We start from the raw sequence: 26843 nt of genomic DNA on the forward strand, positions 1-26843 counted from the left end.
AGAAGCTAAGTAACAGCCATGCATGCATGCATAAAGTTTTGAATTAGCATCTAGATTGAATTGTGTGTTAACACGAGTGATGCTTGTATTGTTTCTCTAAGCATGAGATGATGCTGAACTAGAACGAACAAGCTAAGCACATTCCTTCCCTTCACAATGCGTATTCTTGTTTTGCTGCTTCTTCTTCTCAAAACCTTCATTCAAGAAGAAGCAGCACCCAAAGTACAATTAATACTAATAAGTAATAAAAGAATAATACCTAAAAAAGGAAAAGAAACCTCAAAACGAAACGCGATTCGCCAAAAAGAAACGGCCGCAATCTAACAGGGCCAAAAAATGAGGTTCTGCCCAAACAAGCTCTTCACTAAAGCCCGCAACCTCATCGGTATCGGACTCGCCTCGTCCGCCGCCGTTTCCGCCGCCGGAGCCTCATCCTCCACTTCCTCATCCGCCGACACTTCCTCCACTTACACTACCACCACCACCTCCGATTCTCCTTCCTCCACTTCTTCCTTCCCCGTCGACTCTTCAACCGACGACGACCAGAGAAGGAAGCTCTGCATCATCGGAAGTGGCCCGGCGGCGCACACCGCCGCAATCTACGCCGCGCGAGCTGAGCTCCGGCCGGTTCTCTTCGAAGGATGGATGGCCAATGGCGTCGCTCCCGGCGGCCAGCTCACAACAACTACCGACGTCGAGAACTTTCCCGGATTTCCGGACGGTGTCTCCGGATCTGACCTCATGGACCGCTGCCGCCGGCAGTCTCTCCGATTCGGCGCTGAGATCATCACTGAGACGGTTTCCAAGGTAGATTTCTCAAAGCGTCCGTTTAGGATTTTCACCGATTCCAGAACCGTTTTAGCTGACGCCGTCATTGTCGCCACCGGCGCCGTCGCGAGGCGGCTGTCCTTCGACGGCGCTGGCGATGGTACTGGCGGATTCTGGAACCGCGGGATATCAGCGTGCGCGGTCTGCGATGGAGCGGCGCCAATATTCCGGAACCGGCCGCTGGCGGTTATTGGCGGCGGCGATTCAGCCATGGAGGAAGCTAATTTCCTTACCAAATTTGGTTCCAAAGTGTATATAATCCATAGAAGGGACAATTTTAGAGCTTCTAAGATCATGCAGGGTAGGGTTTTGAAAAACCCTAAAATTGAGGTTTTGTGGAATTCAGAGGTGGTTGGTGCCTATGGTGATGAAAAAAGTGGTGGCAGGGTTCTTGGCGGAATCAAGGTGAAGAATGTAGTGAACGATGATGTGTTTGATTTGAAGGTGAATGGGTTGTTCTTTGCAATTGGGCATGAGCCTGCAACAAAGTTCTTGAATGGCCAGCTTGAGCTGGATCCTGATGGTTACATTGTGACCAAGCCAGGGACTACAATGACCAGTGTTAAGGGTGTGTTTGCGGCCGGCGATGTCCAGGACAAGAAGTATAGGCAAGCTGTTACAGCCGCTGGAACCGGTAATTCATTGGTTTTCTGGCTATGTTTTTTGAAATGGAACTAACTGGATTTGATTGTTTTGACCAGGTTTTGTGATTATTGTAGCTTCATGTGAATAATGCCCTGGTTTTGAAATTTAGTGTTTTGAAAGCGATGTTGAAATGGATTGGATTTTACTAAACAGGTTTCATAGTGATTTTAGATTCTGAGATATGCAAGGTGTTTTATGATCATTATAAATTCATGTGATAAATTGATTTAATAGGTAAGGTTTTGAAGCGAAGTTTCCTCATTTTTTTAGGGTATCCATTCATATACTTTGTTTTGAACAAAATTTGATCATTCCTTACTGCTGCCATTTTAGCTGTAATTGTAAGAGATAGAGTCATCAACTTTCTTAAGATAAAATAGAATTCTCTCAGAACTTAAAAATAATGGAAAAGTAAGTTCTTGTGTTTTCAAATTTTTGTCTATTTGCAAGTCATACCTTGATTTAGAGGCTGAATCCTATTCCTATCCAGATAAAGGAAAATGTTTCTAACAATTGAAGCTCAAAATGGATAATGATTCGGATGCTTGGCTCTGACCTCTTTTTATTAATAGATGTTCCTACAAGAGATGAAAATACAAGGAAATGAGATGTTAAGGGATTTTCCATAATGTAAAGAAGTAATATCAATTGGCATAAGCAAAAGAAAATAAAGTATCCATGATCCATGAACCTGTGCTGCCCTGGATGTTTTGGTACCTGTCCTTCAAGGACTGCTCTTGGGGCATGCAATTTCCTATTTACTAGTACATGTTTGTTTCCCATTCTGACATGTTAGACAATTATAATACCATAAATCTCTGACTAGGGCTGTATGCCTTCATTTTCTTCTTCCTTCATTCTTACTCTTATACCATTTACTAGTAGATATAGGTTACTTTTCAATTTCTCCAAGCCCATATGCTAGTATGTAGATTTAATGCTCACACTTCGCTAAACACAATTTATTATCTGATCAATCCATCATGTGAAGGGGAGTCTTGGAGCAACAGTTGAGTTGTCTCCGTGTGACCTCAAGGTCACAGGTTCAAGATGTGGAAATAGCCACTAATGTAGTTATCAGGTTAGGCTGCATACATTATATCTTTTGGGTGCAGCCCTTTTCCGGCCCCTGCGTTAACGCGAGATGCCTGTGCATTGGGCTGCCCTTTTTCAATCATTCATGTCTGTCCGTTTGTATGTTTAATTTTTTTTTTTAACTTATTTTAATGTTGGCTGTCTTTGCTTATATTACTCTGATTTATCTGTTGCTGTTATGATTTGGTATAGAATGCATTTAATGAGAGTTGGTTTGGCTGTAGTATTATGACCCGTTAAAATTCATCAATGATACTCAATTTTACCACCCCAGATTTTGGGTCTGAAAGTTGAAACCTAAGAAGCTCTCTTAAGAATGGACCATATTACTCCGTACCATTTTAGGTTATGGGAGTTTTGACTTTTGATTTAACCTTTTTGTACCAAAAGAAAATTGTCAATGATGACCTGCCAATGGCCTTTGGTTATGATAAAACTTGTAAACCCTGGAGTGCATATTGATGTGCATATATATATACACACATTTGCAGGGGATGCACTATAAGATTTTGGAATCACCATTGTTTTTATATTTGCATTCAAATTTTAGAAGCTTAAAGTAATTCAAAATGAATGTGTTTCGCTAACAAGTACCTGGAAACTTGTTAGGGTCACTCATGATAGAAGTTTTTAAGAAATAAATAAATTGAAAACTTAAAACTGTTTTGTTTTGCAATTAACTTTCTATGTTAGAAATCTTGCCAAATCCAATCTGATCTTTATTGTTTATCATTATCAGATGTATCAACAATAAATCATAATCAATTAGAATCAGATCTATATGCAAAGCTTTTTTTCCCAGATACTAATGGAAATATTGTTGGTGCAGGGTGTATGGCAGCACTGGATGCAGAGCATTACTTGCAAGAGATTGGTACACATGAAGATACGAGTAGTTGATTATGAAGTGGGGATGATTCATGATAATAAATGTTTACTTTCACCTAAGAAAGAGAAAAAAAAGAATGTTTACTTTATATGTAAATTACACTATTCAGCATTTGATTTGCAGAATTGAAGCACAACAGCATACACATTTTCACGTTTATGGATGCATCTCTTCTAGACTCCCTAACTATGATGGTAAAAATATTTATGTTGGTTATTATTGACCGGTTTATTTTATTTCAAGAGAAAATGTCACTCTTCTCTATGAGTTCTAAAATACTATTTCCTTCTCAATGTACACTCTCTTCATTTATAACACTTAAATAATCTCTTAACTCATTGTATATATTGTTAATTGATTAATTCTAACTAAGATAATGTTATCTTCAATTTTTTATTAATTAAATTTTATTTTACAAAAATATCCTTCAATAAATAATTTGTTTATTATGTTTACTAACAATTTTCAATAATAATAAAAAATATATTTTATTAATGTATAATTCATTAATAAATTTGTGTTCTATGAAAATATCTTTTAATACAAAACTCATAAAATTTTGGTAAACTGCATAATAAAGGAAAAAAGAAACAATTTACTAAAGGGTATTTTTCCAAAACGAAATTTCATTAATAAATCATTGAAATTAACATTGATCTAGTTAAAATTAATAACAATATTTTAAAATGGATTAAATCAACGATTATTAAGTGTTATAAGAGACGAAAATGTATATTTGATATCTCATAAATAAAAAGGATAAAGTATAAAGAATTATTACACTAGCATTGAAATAAATATTTAGAAAAATATATTAGTCACTCAATCATATCAGCATAGTAGACCTTTATAATATTTCAAATAAATAAAAGTTTAAAAAATTAAAACATAACTAGCTATGATAAATAATATAAAAGTCATTATGCTAATATAACTGAATGAGACAGAATAAAAGAGTAAAAGACTACATACATACAATTTCAGCATTCCACAATAATATTCCTAGATCCGTTTCTAAATTTAATAAAACAGTGATAATTACGTAACTGCCAATGTCTGCCATTGTGACAGCACATTATTCATCATTATCTTCTTCTTGACATTGAAACATAACAAGATCAAACCCTTTTTAGTTCAGAGCATTCAATAATAATTTATCCATATTTAAAATTCATACAATAATAAGTGCTTGTTCATGTATAATGAGAATTGACATAACAGGCGACCCCATCTTGATGCAAGAAACCTAGCTTCGATATTGAAGGTGGTGAGTCATAGATTGGTAATATATTAATTGTCCTTTATGATCAAATAATAATATTGGTAGTTTAATTTCTTCCAAACAAAATAAACATCAAACACGTGCTCTCTTTATTAGCAGAGCCATGCATATTTATTAGTACCACGACTTTCATTTGCACGAGACTATATATATTATATATAGTTATCAGTCCGTTTCGTCGTCTATTTATTTAAATAGATTGGATTCATTAATTAATAATCTAAATAATAGTAGGTTCGAAGATTACAGTTATACAATTTTCATTTATTATTTTAGGAATATATATTTTTAATTAATTTCTATCATAGAATTAGGATCCGCTTGAAAAATTTTAAAAGTAATTTTTTTGAACTTTTGACTTATAAAAAATAATATTATTAATGTCTGATGCAATTTTTAAAACTAAATTACAGCTTTTTAAAAAGCTATTTAGAAGCTTATAGTCATTATAGAGAAATTAAAAAAAATGACTTCTCTCATAATACTAATATTTTTTATCACATTTTTATAAAATAAATATTTTTTAAACTACAAAAACCAAAAACAAAATAATTTATTATTAACTATTTTTAATATAATAATTTATTATCTAAACTATTTTGACAAAAAAAAGCTTAATTAAATTATTTATCTAAACTGAACTATACAACAGAGACTTCTGATAATACATGAAGAATGTAAGCGTTATTGTATCGTGCCTACGAAATTGACCTGTTTATTCACATTTATTATTACAGAGATAGAGCCTCTTATATTAAATAAACTAGCCTAAGTTTTTACCAATCACTTTTCCAAATTAGAGATCAGATTAGCTCATCAATATTTTAGGCATTGCTTTCCAAATTGTTATTAGATGTGTCAAACTAACACATACAAGACTCGATGCCTATCACTTTTCTAGATTAGACGATTGTACTCATCACATTAATACTTTGAGTGGTTATTGTAAGAAGATAGTATAATTTATACATACATCACATTATAATTTTGTGTGTATATTATATTTTTAGTCGTATATCATATAAGACGTGTAAGAAGAAGCATCCTCTTCCTGTGTAGTTGGATTATCGAACTACTTAATAATAGTGTTAGGTGTCTTTATTTAAAGGATGTGCATCCAGACTGGTAGAGGACTCGTCACTTGAGTTCAGTCGTGATTTTCTTTTTTGGGTACAGGGAATAACTAAAAAAAGCCAGAAAAGATAAAAGAAGTGACAAATTCAGCTAAAGTTAGGGATGTCAATGGGGGGCGGGGGGCGGGGGATGCCTCCCTGCTCCCGTCCCTGCCCCCAGAATTAATCTCCATTCCCGCCTCGATCTTCGCCGTGGGGACATAATTGTCCCATCCCCATTTCCCGCGTTTCTCATATTTTTCGCGGGACTCATTCCCCATCCCTTTATATTTAATATTCATATGAAAATTATAGTAAAAAATATCAAAAAAATAAAAAATAAACTACAAAATATTATTATAAACACACAAACATAAAAAATTATAATCCATAAAATAAAATCTTAAAATACAACTTTCATTCTAAAAAAAAGCAATAATATATAGTCTTTAACATCAAGTATTTTTTTATGGTCAGCATATTCAGCAAGAGAAATCATAATTGCTTTAGATACATAGGAGAGAAAATCAAGTAACTATTTCAAAATTATAAACCCTATATGTCTAAATGCTTTAGATACATAGAAGGGGAGAAAATCAAAATTATACAATACAGTGAGTAGTGAGTAGAGAAGACTGAATAATAGGGTTATGATTTTTTAATTGGTGAAATTACTAAAAAACCCACCTATGTTAGAAATAAAATAAGATTATTTAAGAAATTTTAAACATTCAAAAAATTATCGGGGATGGGACGGGATCCCCGCTCGGGTCCTGCGCCTGTCTCAAAAAAATTTTGTTCTCCATCCCCATTCCCACGGAAAAAATTCCCCACCAACGAGACCCATTCAGGACGGTTCCTACGGAGATCCCCACCTCCTGAGAATTTTTGACACCCATAGCTAAAGTCTCCGCATTATAATTATCTTTACATCCAAATAAGTGTTGACATATAATGATATAAATAAAATAATTATATAATAGTAAATGAAAATTAATTACTTCTCGAGATTGGGGGTTGGTTTCTGTTGCTAATCACTACAGATCCAAAAATATTTTGGTTTAGTTTGATAGCGCTTTTTCGAATTGGAGTTGGTAGAAAAAAATTAATTTTACATGATAATTAATATTTAAACTTTGTCTTATATCAATTGCCGTCTTAGCTCAGCTGGTAGAGCGCGTGGCTTTTAACCACGTGGTCGTGGGTTCGATTCCCACAGACGGCGATTTAGTTGTTTTTTTCTTCTGTAAAAACAGACAAATAATTTTTACTAATGTGAAAACATGACCTTAAACATAATTTGAATTTCTCGATGCAAACACTATCCGATAGAAAATAGAATTAAATAATTGATGCATAAATTTCACTTCACCAGCAATCACAGTTAGACCAATCTCTATCAGGCTAATAATATTCTGTATTCTGCGGCAGTTCTTGCTAAGTTTACAAATAAAAAGATGAGATTACAACATACTGAAGACTAAATTATCACAACTTTAAGGCAGTAGCTTAAAACTAGAGAACAGCACCCAACACAGAAATAAATTACTTGAAGAAAAAAAGAATTAAAACTAATGCCAAAGGTGTAGCTGCTTCTTTGTTTTATCCTCCACCCATTGATTGAAGTCTCCTTTCTCAGTACAGCCTCAAAAAAATGAGACAAGACATCACATGGAGCACACACTCATTTGAGTCTAATGCAGCCTGTGTTCTTTTTCTCTATTTGTGTCTTACCACATTATCTTGGAGACTAGTTGACCATGACTTTTTATTTATCAACAGAAAGTAGCCCTTTGAATCTTACCTAGCTACTTTTTTTGGGCCAATATTAGATGCTTGGGCGGTTATTATTTTTCAAAACTAATCTGCTGTCATTGGTTGCATGTCATGATACAACATTTGTGATATTTCTGCTTGATCTGTTGTATTTCATGTGGCTCTTAACAAGCTGCCCAGCTGCGATTGCAGACATGAGCGAAAGCTCTCCGGCGAGGACTGAACCTGCTACTATGGCGGCCAGTAGCCTAGCATTTGCACCCGGGGTTTCTTTACTGGCGCCCTTGACTCCAAGTAAATTGAGGCAAGCTGACTGAGAAGCAAGTTGTGTGCCCCCTCCAACAGTACCCACCTGAATCATGAGACAAAATATAGATCAGACACAAAGGAAGTCTGATCTTCTCGTACCTTAAGAAAAATTATATAACTGATATATGCAAGGAAAGATCAAATGTGCCAAAGGGTACTATAACTTGTATTCAATAGAATTATAAAAAATGATGGATTTTTCTATTGAAGAATATTAGAAAAAGATATTCTAAGAGACCCTGATTTAAGACCTTAGAATTGATTGTACCTCAATGGAAGGCATGGTGACAGATATGTGAAGGTCCTTGCCATTGTTCACTGGTTCCATCATGGTGATGCAGTGGGAACTCTCCACATTCTGAGCAGGATCCTGACCAGTGGCTAGGTAGATAGCAGAGACAATGTTGCTAGCATGGGCATTGAACCCGCCAAGAGCACCAGCTATTGCTGATCCGGTAAGGTTTTTAAGCACGTTAAGCTCTACTAGGGATTCCACACTAGTTTTCAACACCTTCTTAATTACCTCTTCCTTAATGACAGCCTCACAGACCACAGACTTACCGCGACCTTCAATCCAGTTAACAGCAGCAGCCTTCTTGTCCGAGCAGAAATTTCCTGGTGCAAGCATCAGGGTACACGGCAAGTTAGCAACTAGTTTAACTGTGACATGGCACGATGTAGGTTTGCAAGTGGGGAGAGAAAAACACATAAAGGTCATGTTTACCAGAGATTCCAATAACTTCCATGTCCGGGAAGTCACTCTGAAGGAAATCAAGGACGTTTTGGACACCTTTGGAAACCATGTTCATCCCCATGGCGTCTCCAGTGCTGCAACGAAATCTAATGTACAAATTCTTGCCAGCAATATTAGGCTGAATATTCTGTAACCTAGCAAACCTGCTTGACCTGCACATACCCATTAAGCATTAATAAACCAAGAACAGTTTCATTGTTACTTTCAGCTTGCCATCCTTTATAACAATTGGTAAAAACTCCACATAGGTAATTCCATGATCATCTTAGATACAAACTTACATTAAAAAATGTGAACACAAAGATTAGATTTAAGCAAAAGCATTTATCAATATCTAAATTTTACACCAACTTGACCTGCAACTAATATTTTTTGTCAGTTCTCAAATTTCAAAACAAAATATTAAGTTCTTTGCACCATTTCCCTAATCTTCACATAACAAATATGAAATACTCAACTCTTAGAAACCCGACAAAAAGCATCTTCTGAACCGATTGAATCATATAATAGCCATATATTATATTTAGACGCTTTCAAATTCAACATCAGCTTAACATTAACAACAAACCAAAAACATTGCTAACATACCGATTCAATCTCCGGTTCAATTATTACTAAAGAAGGAAAGCATCAAATATTTGCTATAATTACCAATGAAACAAAAAATTGCACTATGCAGAACAATAAGAGACTGAGATAAGAACAATTACTTGAAAATGGATTGCTAAGAACAATAAGAGGATGAGATAAGAAAAATTACTTGTTGAAAACTACAGCTATAGACTCAAAGTTGAGAGGATCCTCCAAGTAGAACTTCAGCTGTGCAGCCCTCTTGGCGGTGGCAAACCGAACCACCGGTGCTCTTGTCATACCATCCCTCATGAGCACGGAGGTAGCCCCACCGGAGGCATAGATGGCCTTGCAGCCTCTGTTGGTACTGGCAACAAGGCATCCTTCTGTGGTTGCCATTGGCACAGTGTACTCTCTCCCATCAAGCAACAATGGACCTGCCACACCTACTGGAATCTGCACGAACCCTATTGGCATTTCACAGCATTGCCCCAATATTGACTCATAATCAAATCCTCCCACTGGCAAACCCTCCAATGACCTCCCTGTCAACCTCTGAACAGCCTCGCGCCGAACAGCCGCCGCCCGGCGACAGTCTCCAAGCTTTGATTCCAGGGAATATGATGGCACTGAGCCTGAAACCACAGCCTGGATGATCTCCTCGTCTTCCGTTGACACTGCAACATAAAATCAAATATTAAATTAGAGCAATGCTACATAATCAAAATTATAAACCATGACTTAATTACCAGAAGTCCAGAATTTGTCAACATAAAAGGAGAATTGTACGCACAAAGCGAGTAAAATTCATTTATACATCCATAGCTAAAAGTAATACCATGACAAAATTTCTCATTGAAACTTAAATCTTATTACAGCATTGAAATTGTTTTTTGATTTTTTTTTTCCTTCCCTAATTTGATAAAATTAAGAAGTAAAGAAAAAAAAAAGACAACTTACATGAATCCGAATCAGTCCTAAACAAGGCTTTCGCCGGTATTGGTGAGGGAATCACAGCCGTCTCCTCTGAGATGGCGGCAGGACACGGCCCCGGCGTCCGGCCGTCCTCCTTGGCGATTATCTCTTCGTCAGAGAGATCATCGTCAACGGAAGCGCGTGAGAGGCCGATGCCGAAGAACCTGAAGAGATACACGGCAGACGCAACGAGTAAAGCGATCGCGGCGGATTCATCAGCGGTTATGACATGAAGCGGGGTCGATGTTCGGATCTTCTCGCGCCAGCGGTGGAGGAGAAAGTACGCGACGGAGAAGAAGGCTCCGAAGGAAACAGCGTTGGTTAGGTAAAGAGGGAAAATTGACGAGTCCCCAGCGGGCTTCTGGATTTTGAGTGATTCGCCGGCGGCAACGGCAGCTGCAGCGACGTGTCTCCGGCGAAGCTCCATTTTCCTGACGGAAACTGATCTACGTTTGGGGAAAATGTAGATCAAGGAACCGAAGGAAAACAGAAATCCAGAAGCAGAGAAAAGAAGGGAAGGAAAAGTTTGGAGCTAACGGTTGAAAATGAAGGAAATTCCGAGAGTTCAGAGAGTGATTTATAGAGAGAGGTTTTGGTGCATGGGAATGGTTTCATTGGTTTGGCGCGCTGCCTGTTCTCCACGGTGCCCACGCGTCCAACGTGCTATTGAATATCGATTATTCTTACTATTTTTCTCCCACTCCTTTTTTATTTTTTATTCTTGATATTTTTTGGCTTTGTAAGGAAAATATTTAGTATTTGGTAAACACTAAAATGGCGTTGACAAAAATAAGGAAAATGTCAAAAAAAGAAAAATAATTATCACAAAATCTAGAAAATTTGATAAAAATAATTTATCCTTAAATAATTTTTTTGTTGATTCGGGGTTGATATGATACCACAAAAATTTGTTATGCAAGTGTTTTTATTTCCTGCAGGCTTTTCTGTCTATAAAAGAAAGCAATCTAACAATTTGATTATTTTTGTTAGTTTTAGATTTTTTTGACATGTTTGTATATTATGTCTCTATTCTTAAATAAAATTTAAAAATTGTATATTCTTTTTTTGGTTTTTGGTCAGGATCCGGGCTACCAACGTGGCCCAGACCGAAAACAGAAGCCCATGACCGAACCCGACCCGCCATTTAAATTTGCGTATCCCTCTCCTCTTGCATAGGGGTCGCAACATGGCGGGTTTATGCTCTATCCGACCCCGTCAACCCGTCCCACCGTACAACAATTCGTATAGAATCAGCCCCATTTCTATCCACGAGTAGTAAAACGTTGAACCCTAACTCGCTCCTGCGGGTACCCGCTCCTACCCGCCCCTATAATTTATTAAAATCCAATAAATAAAATAAAATTTCAAAATTTATATAACCATCATCACAGACATAACATAAACTAAAGTAAAAATTTAAATATGATACAATATTATTAATCATTTACTAATTATTTTACATATATTATACATATTATATATTAAAATTATATATATTATATATATGCGAAGGCGGGTAGAGGCGTGTATTACCTAAACATGACCCCGCCCCGCTCCTCCCATGAACCCTCCCCGTTAAAAACCCGCTCCGGGCGGGGTGGGTACCCGCGGATTCGGGTGGTATTGACATCCCTATTCTTGCAGCTGCTGCTCGTAGGGGTGTACATGGGTCGGGCCACACTGGGTTTGGCTTAACTCAGACCTGACTCGAAATATAGACTGGACCTAATTTTTAGACCCTAATCCGATCCTAGACCCGATAAAATCTACGCACCTTCGGGCCGGGTGAAAACCGAGTAAAAATCGGGTGAAAACCGGGTCTTTAACATGTAAAAATCACCTAATCTCCAACCATTATTTCACAATTTACATAGTAAAATTCACTTAAAAAATATAACAAGAACCAACCCTTCTCTAAAATTAAAGCATAACCATAATCAATACTAATATTGTCTAATAATACCAAATATTTAAATCAATACAAATAACACAATATTATGCATTAGTCTAAAGTCTTATGCATTTTAAACATAAAACATTAACTTATAATCTTATAATGACTAATAACACAAAATATTAAGGTTGATAATATTTAAATTCCACATAAGAATAGCCATCATCCATCACTAATAACACAAAATATTAATTGTGTATGATGACCGGGTCACCGGTCCAAGTTCGGGTGATCCGAGCTATGACTCGGACCCGACCCGAAATAATGACCGAATCTATTTTTGAGACCCTTACCTGACCCTAGACCCGATAAAATTAGCTCTTAAAGTGTTCGAGGTTGGGTCGGGTCTTCGGGATGGATCTGGCCATGTACACCCCTAGCTGCTCATATCAAACTCTCTATTTACTGCATACAATCGACGAGGTATCACACAAAATTTTCTTAAACTCAACGTATGCTCCCATTATCTCATCAATTCACATATCTTGCCGATCTTATTAATTATTGCTTTCATTTTGTATAATATGCAGAATTTCTAATGGTGGTTGAATGCTCCAATTTAATTGTAGGTTCCCTACTTCTGCTGCGCTTTATGTTATATATACTGTCTTCTCTTCCAGGACAGTATAAGTTATCCTCCTTGTTCACAACACTGATTGGAGTTCTGATTCTAAAAATCGGACTGGACCGATTCAACTACAAACCGACAATAATAATGGTCCGGTCAAGCATGTAAAACCGCAGATAAAAAACTGGTAAAAATCGTTGAATCGGCTGAGAACCGGACGATCAGACCGAACCGAAACCTGGCCGGTTTACACAAAACGGAAGCTCCTTCGTTTCTTTCTCCCTTCCTCCCTTTCTTTCTTTCATTCAGAAAGAAATCACACAAACCCAGACAAAAAACCCTAGCACTGTAAGCCTACACCACCGCCGCAAGGAGTGGCATACTGCCGCCGTCCGTCGCACTCAAAGTTCGCCATCCGTCCGTCTATCTAACTTTCCTCGTGCTCCAAGTCTTCAACCCCTGTTTGCTGTCACCGATCGTGGCTACTTCCTCGAGCTCGGCGTCCGTCGTCTTTGTCTGCTCAGCCGCGCTTCCGTCGCCGTTTGTTTGCCGTTCACGTTCGCTCGGCGTTCATCGTTCGCGTTCACTCGCCGTTCACCATTCGAGTTCGCATTCGTATTCGTCTGGAAGCCACGTTGCTCTGCTCCAAACTCTGCGACCAACCCGCGGGCTCCACCTAGCCGTCGAACTGCTCTCTTTTTTCGCCGCCGTAAGTTCCCTAAACCCGCCACCAGACAATACACTCACACAACACCAATACTCTGCTTCAAACTCTGCAACTTCTGATTTCTATTACAATAAGTAACTATTTGATTTGTTAGTGGTTTGGATTTTTTCATAGGCTGAATTAAAGTTACAATAATTATGTTCTCTTCTCTATCACATTGATATTAAGCTTTGAATTCTCTTATTTCGTTTTAATTTTACTGCACTCAACATGTTTGATGAAATGCTTTAACCATATTTCTGGTTGGTTTTATCATTTCTTGCTTTTAGAACCTTAGTAAGTTGATTGCATGTGAAATTAGAATAATTGGATCTTAGTAATTAGGAAATTTTAGCTGCACAAATAGCATCTTTGCAGAAAACATATTAGCATGATGATTCCACTTGCATTCGTGTTCTTTTGGTAAATTTTAACTGTAATTGTGAACTTGTTAATTTGCTAATTGTTCTTGTGTTGTTGTTTTGTTGTTCTTCTGTTACTTCTATTTTTTTTTTGATGTGATTTTCTGTTCTTGAACTTGTTAAGTTGATCATTTGCTAATTGTTGGGCTGCTGATGTTTTAATTTGCTAAATTGCTAGGTTTCTGCGATTTAATTTGTTAAATTTGTTGCTGTAACTTGAATTTGTTGCTGAATTTGTTGCTTCCCAGTCACAGAATCAGAACAGAATGCTCAGTCAGAGCTTGATTGATTGCCTTTGCTCACTGATTGTATTTGATGATAAATTTTAAATTGATAACTTTTAAATTTTAAATTTGCACTGCCTATGTTACTGATTCACTGTTCCTTCAGTGCTTTTTGTTGTTGTTAATCATTGTGACGAGCTTTGTTAAAATTTGCAGTGCCTATATTACTGATTCACTGTTCCTTTAGTGCTTTTTGTTGCTTTTAATCATTGTGATGAGCTTTGTTAAAATTTGCACTGCCTATGTTACTGATTCACGGATTCATCCCTCTCGTCATCATCATCGGCATGAGCTCCGAACCAAAACTCCAACTCTCTGGATAAAATTGTAACGAAAGCTGATTGGGACTTTTTCTTCTACTTAAGGAATGAATCAGAATGATGAGGCCAAGTTGTGAATACACAAGTGTCAACGGACTATAATATATATTGAGTTTGTGACATTAGAAGGGTGTAATAATAACAATAATGGAGTCATGTTATTTGAATATTGAGGTTTAACATTTAAACTCTCAGCTTCTTAACCCTGTTTGATTCTTCATCTCAGGCAATTGAATCGAATCAACCAGACCTTCTTCTTCTTTTTCTTTTAGTTGATTCTTAATTTTTCTAATATATGTAACTTTCTGAATCAAGTGGATCAGATTATGTAGTTTTTTTTATTTGGGATATTTTCGGAGACGCATTAGAACTTAGAAGAACTATTTTGTTATTATGTTTGCTATAATAATATTCACATGTTGTGTATGCTTGTGATTGTTCTGTGTTTACATTTTCTTTCCAAGTCACTTGCTGTGGTTGTTCTTTGAGTTAAGGCTTTGTATTTGTGTGTGTGAGAATGTGTGATAATGTTGAATGATGTTGCATCTAGTAGGAGTTCTTGGAGTACCCTTATCTTTGGTCCTTTATAATTTATTTATTATTTTATTTTAAAACGACTTTTTCGGTTGAACCATCGGTTGGACCGGTTGAACCAATGAACCAATGAACCAGTAATTAAAGCGGTTTGATAACTGGTCCAGTTTTCAGAACCTTAAGTAGCCTTGCAAATCTCTGGAGAAAACATGCTTCTGTATATTCCAAATTCTATGTTCATGCAATGAATTTGTGTTTCGTTTGGTCTTGGGCCATGCATTATTATACAACAAGTGCTTTAATTGGCTATAATGACCCAATACTAGCCCATCAGACAAGCCCAATAACCCACAATCTGAAAAAAACTTCACTGAGACCTTCGTCGCCGCTGAATTGGGTTTCGTTGCAGCTGGCTTCAGTAGGAGTTCTTTGTTGCCTCCGTCTGCTCCACCACAAGATATCAAAGCGTCCAAGCCACCACTTCAGGTATTTAACCTGAAATCATTCTTCTGCTGCTGAAACCTCTCTCAATTATAAATTTCTATAATCAGTTAAAAAATGTAACTTAGTTTACTTGATAAGTAACATGGTTAGTTTACTTAACAACTAACATGGTTCAAGTGTTTCGTGAATGCACTGTTCGAATTGTAATTTTGAATTTTGTTTTTTCACTTTTATTTAATACCGTGATGATAAATTGGAAAAATTCTCATTTTCATACGTTTTTTTTCCCCTAGTCTCACCCTTTTTTTTCATCCATATGAATTTTTGTATTTTCTGCTATTTGTTCAGTCTCAATGTTCTATCTAAGCAAGATTGAACACACATTGCCATTGCCTGCTCCTCAGCTAAGTCGTCCAATTCGAGAAGCTATACACACTGAACTTGAGAAGCTTTTCTTGGATAAGGTTTTTCTGCTTCTAATGTTTTCCATTCCCCTTCTTTTACTCGTGCTCTTCATTTGATAATATTTCACCATGATTGGTTTTGGTTTTCTGCAATCATTTCAGGTTATTGCAAACTTGGGCCTCTGCGTATCTGTTTATGATATAAAATCCATTGAGGGTGGATTTATTTACCCCGGAGATGGTGCTCCAACCTATACGGTACAAGTTCTCACGGCTTGCTTTTCTGTTTTTTGACTCTTTGTCCTGAGATTTGAAGTTCAACATGATCACAGTGTGAAGTTGAATGCAGGATTTTATGTTTAATATTTTTTTTTTCCCTGAATGGTTTTTAACTTTGTTTGTTCAAGTTTTGAGGCTTAGATTATGATATCCAGGCACAATAATGTGGATATGCCATTTTTTTACACTATGTTCCTTTGAGAATATTTGAGGACTTAAAAGGTTGTGTGTATTTTTAGCTATTGTGTTTCCAATTTCCGTATTTCTTTTGTTATAAACTGAACTTTTTCGACGTCAGAAGTAGGGTTTCTGTGTGTGATTGTTGCTGTCAATGCAATAACTTTGTTCTGACTTCTGATATTCCTGGCAGGTAGTGTTCAATTTGATTATGTTTCGTCCATTTGTTGGGGAGATTATGACTGCAAAGCTTCTTTCGTCTGATGCTGATGGCTTAAGATGTATATCTTAGATTTCAGTTGCTTTCTTGATTTTAATTTTCGCTTGACTTAATTAATTTAGTTCCAGTTTACTTAGTCCTTTGTTTTATGTTATTGATGGATAATAACCATGCTTATCAGTGCATAGTTCTGCTTCATACATCTATTACATGAAGGCTGCAGCATAATGACTTTTTCTTTCTTTTTTTTTTTCACTTTTTTTAAAAGTTCTTCTACTCTTTTGATCACAAAGGGTTTACATGGTTGGAGTTCTTTTTCTTTTCTTTTTTATTTTAATAAAAGTTTAAGATAGTTGCTTGAAGGTTGTCTTAAGGCTTCTCTTACTGATGAATTCATGATAAAATATTTTGCTACTACAAAAAAAAAGAGTATGTGATTACTACTCTGCCTTGATGTCTCTGCTTGTCCTTTTGTCCATGCTTATTTTTTGTGAGCAAAATCAGAGTCAAGTGTAATTTAGTTGAAACTCAAAGCATGTCAATATAATGTAAGGAAAGTGTGAAAGACCACAAGAATGACATAACCATACACTTGCTTGCTAGCAGAGCCGATTTTTTGTGTTTTCATTTCTATATTGTGACTTGTGACATCGGCAGCAGCCCATTATTTGTGTATATAACGACACCATCCAATGTTTGCATATCGTGAAAGATTTAATGATTGTCAGATGTTTCTATGCTTAAAGATTGTTCATGCTTGGTAAGGCTGAATTCGTGGTTGCAGTATCACTTGGATTCTTTGATGACATTTATGTTCCCCTACAGCACCTACCCAGCCCAAATGAGTTTAAGGCTGAATCAAAAAATAGGTGTCTTACCCTTACCTAATTTTTAGTCTTAACAAATAGTATATTTGCTTGAACTCTTTTCTTCTTTTTAAATACTGTAATCCATCCTATTAGATGCAGATTTATTAATGTGCTAATATATTGTTTTTGAAAGTACAGCACAAAAGGAACATGGTATTGGAAATATGAGGAGCAGTCATATCCTGTTGATGATAGTGATATGGTTAGCTTTCTTTGCCTTTAATGTTAACTGTATGCTTAAGAAACAATATATATGCGCTAAATTTTTGGCTTCCAATATGGCAGATCAAGTTCCGCATTCAAAATGTGACTTATCCTTCAATCCCAGTTGAACAACCAAAAGAGTCAAAGCCTTTTGCCCCTATGCTGGTCACTGTAAGTTAGCTCTCTTTTCTACATGAGTGAGATATTGAGACATATGGCTTTTGAATTTTGTGCAAAGTATTTGTTTCTTGGAGTCATTATGTTAAAATAAACCGTGGTAGGGGATGTGTACTTTAGAGGGTATGTTTGGTTGTCGGATGAAAATGGGGTGTGAATTTTCATGTATGAGCTCTATGCTAAGGTTCAATTAAACCAACCAAGTTTCCACCCTGGGAATGGCATAGTGACAAAGTTTGTGGGGATGCTTTTAAAATCATAGTAAACGTGCATTATCTAACTAAAATGGTGGTAGTTATCATTGCAGATTTTTGAAAAGGTGACTTATGGCAGCATCTATTTTGTAGGGATCAATAGATCATGACGGACTGGGCCCTGTTTCTTGGTGGCCTGGGCAAGAAGAGGATGCGGAAGAGGAGGAGGAGGAGGAGACAGCGGCAGAGGAGTAAATGTGACTATTTTGTTTAATCTTCAATACTAGGCTATATAAGAAACAGGTAGTTGATAGGACCTCAGATTCATTCTTGCATGATTGCAACTCAACAACACTAAATATGCTTATTTGTTCAATTCCTTCTGATATGTAATTTTTCTTTCGGGTCTGATATGTAAATTATTTCATGAAACCATTGTTTGCCCATTTATTTTTTACCTGAATTGCTTTTCACATGCAAGAAGAGGAAAGTGGACTTTATTCATATCCTTATACGTGAACAAAACTAGTTCCAATTGAACTTTGATATCCATTAGGGCTGCACACGGATCGGATCGGATATAGCCTAAAATTCTATCCGATCCGTACTGCACTTATCGGATCGGATCGGATCGGATACGATATCTGCATTTTTTTAGGCCGGATCCGATCCGATCCCTATACTTGTAGATCGGATCGGATATCGGGTATATTTGCATAATTCAAAAAAACTATTTTAAGATTCTGTTTGGCTGTTTTTACAAAAAATATCCAGAACATTCATTTTTTATCTGTTTAAGTCTTTTTACTCCTAAAATATTATCAATAATAGTTCTCTTGAATAACAAAAACAAAATAATAACACAAGATTTAAGTTGAATTATTCTAAGTTAAAGTACAACATAAAAAATTAAAAACAAAATATCATAAAATATTCATATCACATTAGGGTTTACTTTCTTAAACTATGCTATTTATATGTGATGTGCGGATATGCGGATTTGCGGATCGGATTCGCGGATATCACTGTCGAATCCGCAATCCGATCCAACCATAGTGCGGATCGGATGCGGATAATTACCGCGGATATGCGGATATTATCTGATCCATGTGCAGCCCTAATATCCATATTCTAATATATATGTATAATTTTAAAACTCTATATATTCCTATATCATAAGATGATGTATATATATAGAAACACATTCTTCGTTTAATCGTTTATACCTAATTAAAATTTATCAAGTAACAATTTTCTGAAAAGTGAAATTACAATTCGGTTAATGGTGAGTGGTTGGGTAGTTGACATGGAGTTATATAATTTAAAATGATCAAATCTTAATTCTATCAGTTTGAGTAAATTACACTAATGGAGATTATATTTTGGCTAAGTAATCTTAGAGACAACATTTGTTCTATATTTAAAAACATATACTGATTTCACTAAAATTTAAATATGATGCTATCTTTAATTTTTTTCAACGAGATATTGACTTATCTCATAAAATCATAATTGTTTATTTTTATACTCTTCATTTTCTTTGGAATAAAAACTTGTACTATTTTAATTGATGGTTCTTTTATCATATATACATTTTACTACTTTATTTTAAGAATAACTAAATTTTTTTACGTTTTACTTTATGAACATCTCCAGTCTCCATGTTAAACTTATGAGGAGCTTATTCTCGTTCATGAAAAAAAAAAAAAAGGCGCAAACATTTGTTATTTTTCAGTAATTAAAAAAGGAATTATTTTGTTTTATATTTTGAAAAAATGGCTTGAAATTGTGTTATGTTTTCGCCTTAACTCCATACTCCATGGTGAGTTGAACTCACTCTATTTCTATTCTGATTCCGATCTGCGTTAATCGCCAACAAAGAAAAAATGGAAGAATATCCAGAAGAGTTGCGAACTCCGCCGGTGACGCTGGCGGCGATTGTGGGTTGTCCGGAGCTCCACCCTCTGATCTCAACTCACTTTCTCTCCGCTCAGCCGCCAATCAACACCCTCGCCCTCCCTGACCTCTCCAAGATCTACCTCTTCGAACGCAAGCCCAAGGATTCCAACGCCGAAGTACCGCCACCGCCTCCTACGGTTGTCGGTGGGATCCTCAAGAAGGACTGGCTCCTCAAGCACCGGACGAAAGTTCCGGCCGTCCTCGGTGCTGTGTTCAGGGCGGAGCACGTGTTTGGTGACCCTGCTCAGTGGCTCAATGTCTGCTCCGATCTCGATTCCATCAAGTAAAACCTCTCTCTCTCTCTCTCTCTCTCTCTCTCTCTTTCTATTAAGTGCGTGTTTGGATGGTGGAGTTTGGAGAAGGTGCGATTCAGCATTATGAGTGAACAACAATAACAATGGCAGCTAACTAAGTAGATAATGATAGTGTTTACTTTTTGCATTTTAAGTGAAAATGTCGATTTTTAGCTATTGGTTGGGGGTTTGAGGATGTTGCATAAGAAAGTAATATAATTGAGCACGGATTGTATGTTGAGGAAGCTGCTGTCTTGTTTTGGAGAATGGAGATATGTAATGTATATTGAGATGTAGTGGAACAAGGAATTGTTGTTGAGGCAAGTTTGAGGTTTTATTTGCTTTATGAATATAATGGCTTTTATTTTGAGTTCAATTACTATGAACTGAAAGTGGAGAAGAATTTTAGACTTGCATAGTAAGACTTTCAAGATAGTTCGTGATTGAGTCATACACTTATGATTTTAGCTCAATATCATCCAAGCATGACCTACAATTTGAATGTATTGTGTTGGTTTTGGAGGTGGGATTTTGGTTTTGTTTTCATTTCTTGGCCTTGATTTTTCAGAGATGTGTTTGGGGTTGTTTGTGTGCAGGGCTGTGATTCGTGGGAGGAACATCAAGTTGGCTGTTGTAATTATCCACACTGGTGCAGGTGATTAACTTACTAGTTTTTCTGTCTTCATCACTTTACTTCACCGTGCACTCTACTCACAGATTGTATGAGGAGAGTGAATTTAGATTGTTACTTCATTGAATGGGCAAATTTTGCTATCATTTTGATTGGAATTGATATGCAAATCGGCAACCCCCCCCCCCCCTCTCTTTTTTTCTCTTTTTGGGTGTATTTTATTGTATTTCTGTTTCTGTTTGATTGGTAGGCACGACTAGAGGAAGGGACACTATTGTTCTTTTAATGTCATTTACAGATAGAGGTGTGCAATGAGTTTGTAATATGTTTTAGGGTCTTTGATTGCAGATGAGATCACTGAGGATAGAATGATTGCCCTACGAAAGCGAGCAGATGTAGATGCTAAATATGTAATTATGTTAAACCCAAATGACAACTCAGATCTCAATCAGTCACTTGACAGGCATGCTTTATCTTTCTAAATTTTTTTTGTCTATTTTCTCTATAAACAGCAACATTGTCGTCATGCTCTGTTCTCCTTTTTTGTGCAGGATGGCAAATGCGTTTTATGGATTAGCCACTACGTATTACCGAGAAGAAGGAAGAAGGGTTAAACAGAGGATAGAAAAGAAGAATGTTAACTCGGTTGAGTTGATTGTTCGCTACTGCTTCAAAGTAGGAATTCCTTTTTCTTCTTTTCCTGTTTACTTTTTATGCCGGTGCCACTAACATGCCAACCAAGGTCCTGTTGGATGCTATTTTGAGTTGGAAATCCAAATGCTTATATTATGTATGAATGCATGTACGAATGTATGATTGATTGAATTTTAGTAGTAGAAAAAGGATGAAAGGAATAACGGTAATCATGCTTTCTGAAGGAGTAGAAAAGGAATTGCAGTGATCATGCCTTTTGACTTTCTTATGTTGTTTATTGTATTCAAGAACTTGTGCATGCTTTGCTTCTTTATACTTTTATCAAATAGAAAGTGTGCATTATTTATCTAGATGCTATGAATTGCTAGGTTGCTGTATATGCAGAATTCCGAAGTGACTGGCCCGAAGCGCTGAAATTTTATGAGGAGGGATATCATACACTGCGAGAGGTGCGTTTCATGTGAATAGTCTTTGAAAATTGTTTATTTTGCATTTTTAATTTTTATCTGTTTTGTTTTCATTCTTGACGATTGTCAAGATATATTCATTGAGCGCAAGTGGTATTGGTATTACTATTTACTGTTAGTTACTATCGAAATATAACTTCTCAATTATCATCTGCCAACTATATTTCTGTTTAGAAGTTATAGCCTTGCAAGGAGCTAGTCTTGTCATCCTCCAAGAGCATCTATAGGATCTGATTTTGTAGTATATTATATGCACTGTTGTCTAAGATGCCTGAAATCTTCTATTGTCTCCCCTACTATTAAATGAAGTTGCATGTGTTTGACTCGAGTTTTGTTGTGTTTTTGTATCATTTGTCTCCAAAGCAAATGCTAAAGTTGTGACATGCATTTTTTCTGTTTATATTCATCATACAGATTGTTGGGGTGACAACAAGGTTACCTGCAACACAACGGTTGGTTGAGATAAAATATGTTTCTGAACAGTTGAATTTCAAGATATGCACCTTACTACTACATAGTGGGAAGGTCACAGAATCAGTGGCATGGTTTCGTCAGCACAAGAATGCATACAAAAGGCTTGTTGGTACTCCAGAAGCTATATTTCTTCACTGGGACTGGATGAGTAGGCAGTATTTGGTATTTGGTGAATTGTTGGAGACAAGTTCAAAAACCGCTCAAATATTTCCTCCTATTACTCTAGGTTCTGCTTCTAAACCCCTGTCTGAGTGGGAATTTCATCCAGCCTATTACTACCAAGTGAGAACTTCTCTTTTGCTACCTAACTTTTGTTATGCTGCTAACATGTTTAGGAAAGAAAATGCCTACACCAGTTTTAGGTTGTATTTGTAACATTGGCAACATAGAGGTTTGAATTTTAATCTCGAACTTTCTTCAATAAAACGTTTACATGTAAAATCCATGCTAACGCTTGGTGGGAATTTTAGAATACTTTTATTTTGTGACTGCTTGTCAATGTAAAGTTCGAATGTTATTTTGTTAAAAATAAATTTATAAAATGCATTTTATTGATTGATTTATGTATTTATATTTCACTTTTAACTTCCTATCTACTGTGTTCATCTAGTGGGATAAGGCTTTGTTTTTATTTTTTTAATTTCCTAGCCCTTATTCATATTAAACATTAATGAGAAGGAAATTACAAGTTTGTTATACTATTAAGGGGGTTTCTACCACATTGCTGTGATCCATGGTTCCAATCTTAGTTGGGAGAGTCCTCTACATTGAGTTCCCTATAGTACTAAAATATATGTATGTTTTTCCGCATCCATGTGTGTTTTTACAAACTGTTACTCCTCGTTTGTATGTGCATAGTTGTATTATGAACTTATTCATGTGCTTATGTAAACTCACTGGGTGATCCTGATTAATATGTATGAAACAGTTAGCAGCCCACTATTTGGGCCAGAAGAGGTCATCACTGGAGCTTGTAATCTCAACGACAGAAACCTCTAGTGATACTGATAGTGTTGATTCTGTTGTTCCTTCAACCTATGTTGGTCAATTTGCTCGGATACTTGAGCTAGGAGATAATGTTGATATGATGGCGTAAGTTTTAATTGGTTGATAAATGAGTTCATTTTATCTATTTATTTATTTTTTAATGGGTATGATCTGAATATTCATTTTTATTTGCAGTCTCACTGATGAAGAGTACATGCGCTATGCTGTGTCTGAAGGAAGAAGGTTCCGAGACTCACTTGAAATTATTGCTCTTCTGAGAAAAGCTTATGAATCCTTCAATAGTAGTAACATTCAGAGGATGGCCGCACTTTGTTGGTTCCAGATGGGTAAGGAATATTTTTCTGAGGGTGATTCAAGCAATGCAAAGCAGATTTTTGACAGTATTGCTTCCCTATATAGAAAAGAGGGATGGTTAACTTTGTTGTGGGATGTCTTGGGATTCTTGCGGGAGTGCTCGCGGAAGAGTTCTAGTGTTAAAGATTTTGTGGAGTATTCTCTTGAAATGGCTGCACTCCCAATATCATCTGATGCCAATCTCCAGAGAGACACCGGTCCAGCTGGTCCTGCAAGTCGAATCCAAAGAGAATCTGTACACAAGGAGGTTTTTGATCTCGTTATGGAAGATTCAGTGTCAGAAACAAATGAACAACTGACTAACCTCAAGATCAATGGGGACAAACCACTTCAGCTTCAGGTTGATCTTGTAAGTCCTCTCAGGTTGGCAATGATTGCATTAGTTGCTTTCCATGAACAGACAATGAAGCCTGGGTCATCGACCTCAATTTCAGTATCACTTCTTTCCCACTTACCCTGTAGTGTTGAGATTGATCAATTAGAAATCCAGTTCAACCAACCTAGTTGTAATTTCTTTGTTTCAAATGCGCAAAAACCTCAATCAGTAGGAGTTACTGATACTCAACAGCACCGAGTGGAGACATCAACTTCACTTGTACTTGAACCAAACAAATGGCTGAGGTTGACCTATGACATTACATCCGGTATGCTACATATCTAGAAAAACTTCACTTAACATGATATATTATACATTTAACTACCATTTTGTGACCTTAAATTTCTTTACCTTACACGTCTTGTTTCTATTGATGTGACTGGTTAACCAACTTATTATATAAGTAACAATGAGATGACTGCTTATTTATGTACCATGCAAAGTCCTCCAATATTTCTTTGAAAATTGCTGTGGGATTTTCTGGTTCCCGTGTCAACAAAATTTGTCAGTTTCTTGGTTCTGGTTAGGATCTATGTCTAATTAATTGTCCATCTTGATGAGTGCATAACTATTACGATTAGAAGAATTGCTTTTGCTTTAGCCATTCCCCCCCCCCCCCCTCCTCCTCCTCTTTTATCATGATTTGAAACTCTACTTGCTTTTCCAGATCAAAGTGGAAAACTCGAATGCCAGTCTGTTATCGCAAAATTTGGACCACACTTCAGAATCTGCTGCAGAGCTGAAAGCCCTGCTTCACTGGATAGTTTACCTATTTGGACATTGGATGATTGTATGCAAACTGTTCCAATAAAAGATTCCGTTCTTGTGTTATCTGGTCAGAAGATCATCCAAGTTGAAGAACCAGAACCACAGGTAGATGTTCGTCTTGGTGCCTTTGGTCCTGCATTAGTAGGAGAGGTTTTCTTGGTACCTGTTACAGTGATTTCCAAAGGTCATGATGTGTACTCAGGTGAGTTGAAGATCAATCTAGTAGATGTGAGGGGAGGTGGCTTGTTTAGTCCGAGAGAAAATGAACCGCACGCCTTGGATAGTCATCATGTCCAGCTGCTTGGTATTTCTGGACCAGAAGGGGAAGATGATTCTCATTTAGATTCTGACAAAATAAAACAAGTACAGCAATCATTTGGATTAATTTCTGTCCCTTTTCTTAAAAATGGGGACTCGTGGTCATGCAAACTAGAAATCAAGTGGCACCGGCCTAAACCGATTATGCTTTATGTATCTTTGGGTTATACTCCTACTAATAATGAGTCGAATCCTCAGATGGTCCATGTCCACAAGAACTTGCAAATTGAAGGGCAAAATGCTATTGAACTTAACCATCAATTTTTGATGCCATTCAGACGGGACCCATTAATTCTCTCTAAGAACAAGCAAGCTTCAGAATCTATGTCACAATCACTTCCCTTAAACCAAAAAACTCTGCTCATTGTCAGCGCAAAGAATTGCACCGAGTTGCCAATAAGGTTGAAGTCCATTTCCGTAGAAGCAGACAATGATGTTGAAAGGACTTGCTCTAACCAACATGGAAATGAGGAGCTTTCAAACCCTGCCCTTGTTGCTCCTGGGAGAGAGTTCAAGAAGGTATTCTCAGTGAGTTCCGACAAAAACATTTCAAAGCTTGTACTAGGAACTGTGTGTTTGACATGGAGGAGGGACTTGGGGGTGGAAGAGCAATCTGCTTCTACCATGGCGACATTGCCTTGGGTTGTGACCAAGCAAAAGCTGCCAGACATGAATGTCGAGCTACCACCATTGATTGTGAATTTGGAATGTCCTCCTTATGCCATCTTGGGAGACCCCTTCACATACTATATTAGGATTTTGAACCAGACACCATTGTTGCAGGAAATCAAATACACACTGGCAGATGCACAAAGTTTTGTATTATCAGGGTATCATAATGACACTGTATATGTTCTTCCAAAATCTGAGCTCATTCTCAGTTACAAATTAGTTCCACTTGCTTCTGGGCTGCAACAGTTACCTAGATTTTCCATGACTTCAGTGAGATACTCAGCAGCATACCAGCCTTCAAGTTCTTCAAATTCTGTTTTTGTTTTTCCTTCGAAGCCTCATTTCAAGAATGCAGCCTCGACCAACTTTAGGTTGGAGTCAGTTGCCAATGAATAGATCTTGTACATTGTTCCTTTTTTTTTTTTTAATTATTTTCATTCTATCATATTCATCTTCCTTGGGATTGAAGGAAACTACATATGTTGCATGGAAAATCTGTATACATGTCCTCTTTTGGATCTTTGTTTCTTGTTTATTATTGATTTGGGTCATTAAAACACTTCTAGATATGTTAATCAATAGTTACACGTTAACACAAGCAATAATTTTAGACTGGAATCGGTTCTAACTGGTTTTGCATTGACTGGTTAATGGAATTTTTTTATTTATATTCTTTTAGAAAAAAGAATAAAAGAACTAGTGCAAATATTTTTCTTTTTCTTCGTTCATAGGACTAGTGCAAATATTTACTCCTTAAGTAATTAGCTTTGTCCTATGATATTTGAATGAGGAGTTTCGTGCAATATGTTGATGGAACTTACAATCCCTACCAAATGATTTATAATGCTGTCATGATCTTTTTAATATAATCTTCAAGC

At 36.6% G+C, this 26843-nt stretch overlaps 4 protein-coding genes, 1 long non-coding RNA gene and 1 other non-coding gene across 8 annotated transcripts; 4 read left to right on the forward strand and 2 right to left on the reverse strand.

Annotated features, from left to right (window-relative positions):
• On the forward strand, positions 1-3643 carry LOC107622206 (thioredoxin reductase NTRB). The gene is made up of 2 exons (XM_016324088.3): positions 1-1462; positions 3398-3643. Exons 1-2 carry the CDS (start codon positions 337-339, stop codon positions 3466-3468), a joined length of 1197 nt encoding a protein of 398 aa, XP_016179574.1. The 5' UTR covers positions 1-336; the 3' UTR covers positions 3469-3643.
• LOC148578906 (uncharacterized) lies at positions 324-2279 on the reverse strand. The gene is made up of 2 exons (XR_015902676.1): positions 2165-2279; positions 324-2051 (listed from the first exon to the last, which is right to left on the reverse strand). It is a non-coding gene; the product is annotated as an uncharacterized LOC148578906 (long non-coding RNA).
• A 3360-nt stretch (positions 3644-7003) lies between the features above and the next one.
• On the forward strand, positions 7004-7076 carry TRNAK-UUU (transfer RNA lysine (anticodon UUU)). The gene has a single exon. It is a non-coding gene; the product is annotated as a tRNA-Lys (tRNA).
• Positions 7077-7248: 172 nt separating this feature from the next.
• Positions 7249-10956, reverse strand: LOC107622205 (3-hydroxy-3-methylglutaryl-coenzyme A reductase 3). The gene is made up of 5 exons (XM_016324085.3): positions 10221-10956; positions 9451-9937; positions 8661-8842; positions 8205-8551; positions 7249-7979 (listed from the first exon to the last, which is right to left on the reverse strand). Exons 1-5 carry the CDS (start codon positions 10660-10662, stop codon positions 7737-7739), a joined length of 1701 nt encoding a protein of 566 aa, XP_016179571.1. The 5' UTR covers positions 10663-10956; the 3' UTR covers positions 7249-7736.
• A 1621-nt stretch (positions 10957-12577) lies between these two features.
• Positions 12578-18474, forward strand: LOC107622207 (RNA polymerase Rpb7 N-terminal domain-containing protein). Of its 3 annotated transcripts, XM_016324090.3 has the most exons (10): positions 12578-12641; positions 12759-13466; positions 15433-15509; positions 15816-15931; positions 16034-16129; positions 16521-16608; positions 17332-17416; positions 17555-17618; positions 17702-17791; positions 18145-18474. In XM_016324090.3, the coding sequence occupies exons 4-10, from the start codon at positions 15821-15823 to the stop codon at positions 18244-18246; spliced, it is 636 nt and encodes a 211-aa protein (XP_016179576.1). In that variant the 5' UTR covers positions 12578-12641; positions 12759-13466; positions 15433-15509; positions 15816-15820; the 3' UTR covers positions 18247-18474. The 3 variants fall into 3 exon arrangements, with proteins under 3 accessions (XP_016179576.1, XP_088358696.1, XP_016179577.1); XM_016324091.3 differs by lacking the exon at positions 12578-12641 and having other exon boundaries at positions 13044-13466; positions 15350-15509; XM_088502570.1 differs by lacking the exons at positions 12578-12641; positions 15433-15509 and having other exon boundaries at positions 12728-12806; positions 15813-15931.
• A 1183-nt stretch (positions 18475-19657) lies between these two features.
• Positions 19658-26485, forward strand: LOC107622208 (trafficking protein particle complex subunit-like protein). The gene is made up of 9 exons (XM_088502574.1): positions 19658-20233; positions 20840-20898; positions 21223-21337; positions 21426-21549; positions 21897-21977; positions 22410-22751; positions 23398-23561; positions 23652-24475; positions 24875-26485. Exons 1-9 carry the CDS (start codon positions 19878-19880, stop codon positions 26359-26361), a joined length of 3552 nt encoding a protein of 1183 aa, XP_088358700.1. The 5' UTR covers positions 19658-19877; the 3' UTR covers positions 26362-26485.
• Positions 26486-26843: the final 358 nt, after the last annotated feature.

This window comes from Arachis ipaensis, chromosome B10 (assembly GCF_059453495.1).
Source record: "Arachis ipaensis isolate K30076 ecotype BB chromosome B10, ASM5945349v1, whole genome shotgun sequence".
In the NCBI taxonomy this organism is placed as follows: domain Eukaryota; kingdom Viridiplantae; phylum Streptophyta; class Magnoliopsida; order Fabales; family Fabaceae; genus Arachis; species Arachis ipaensis.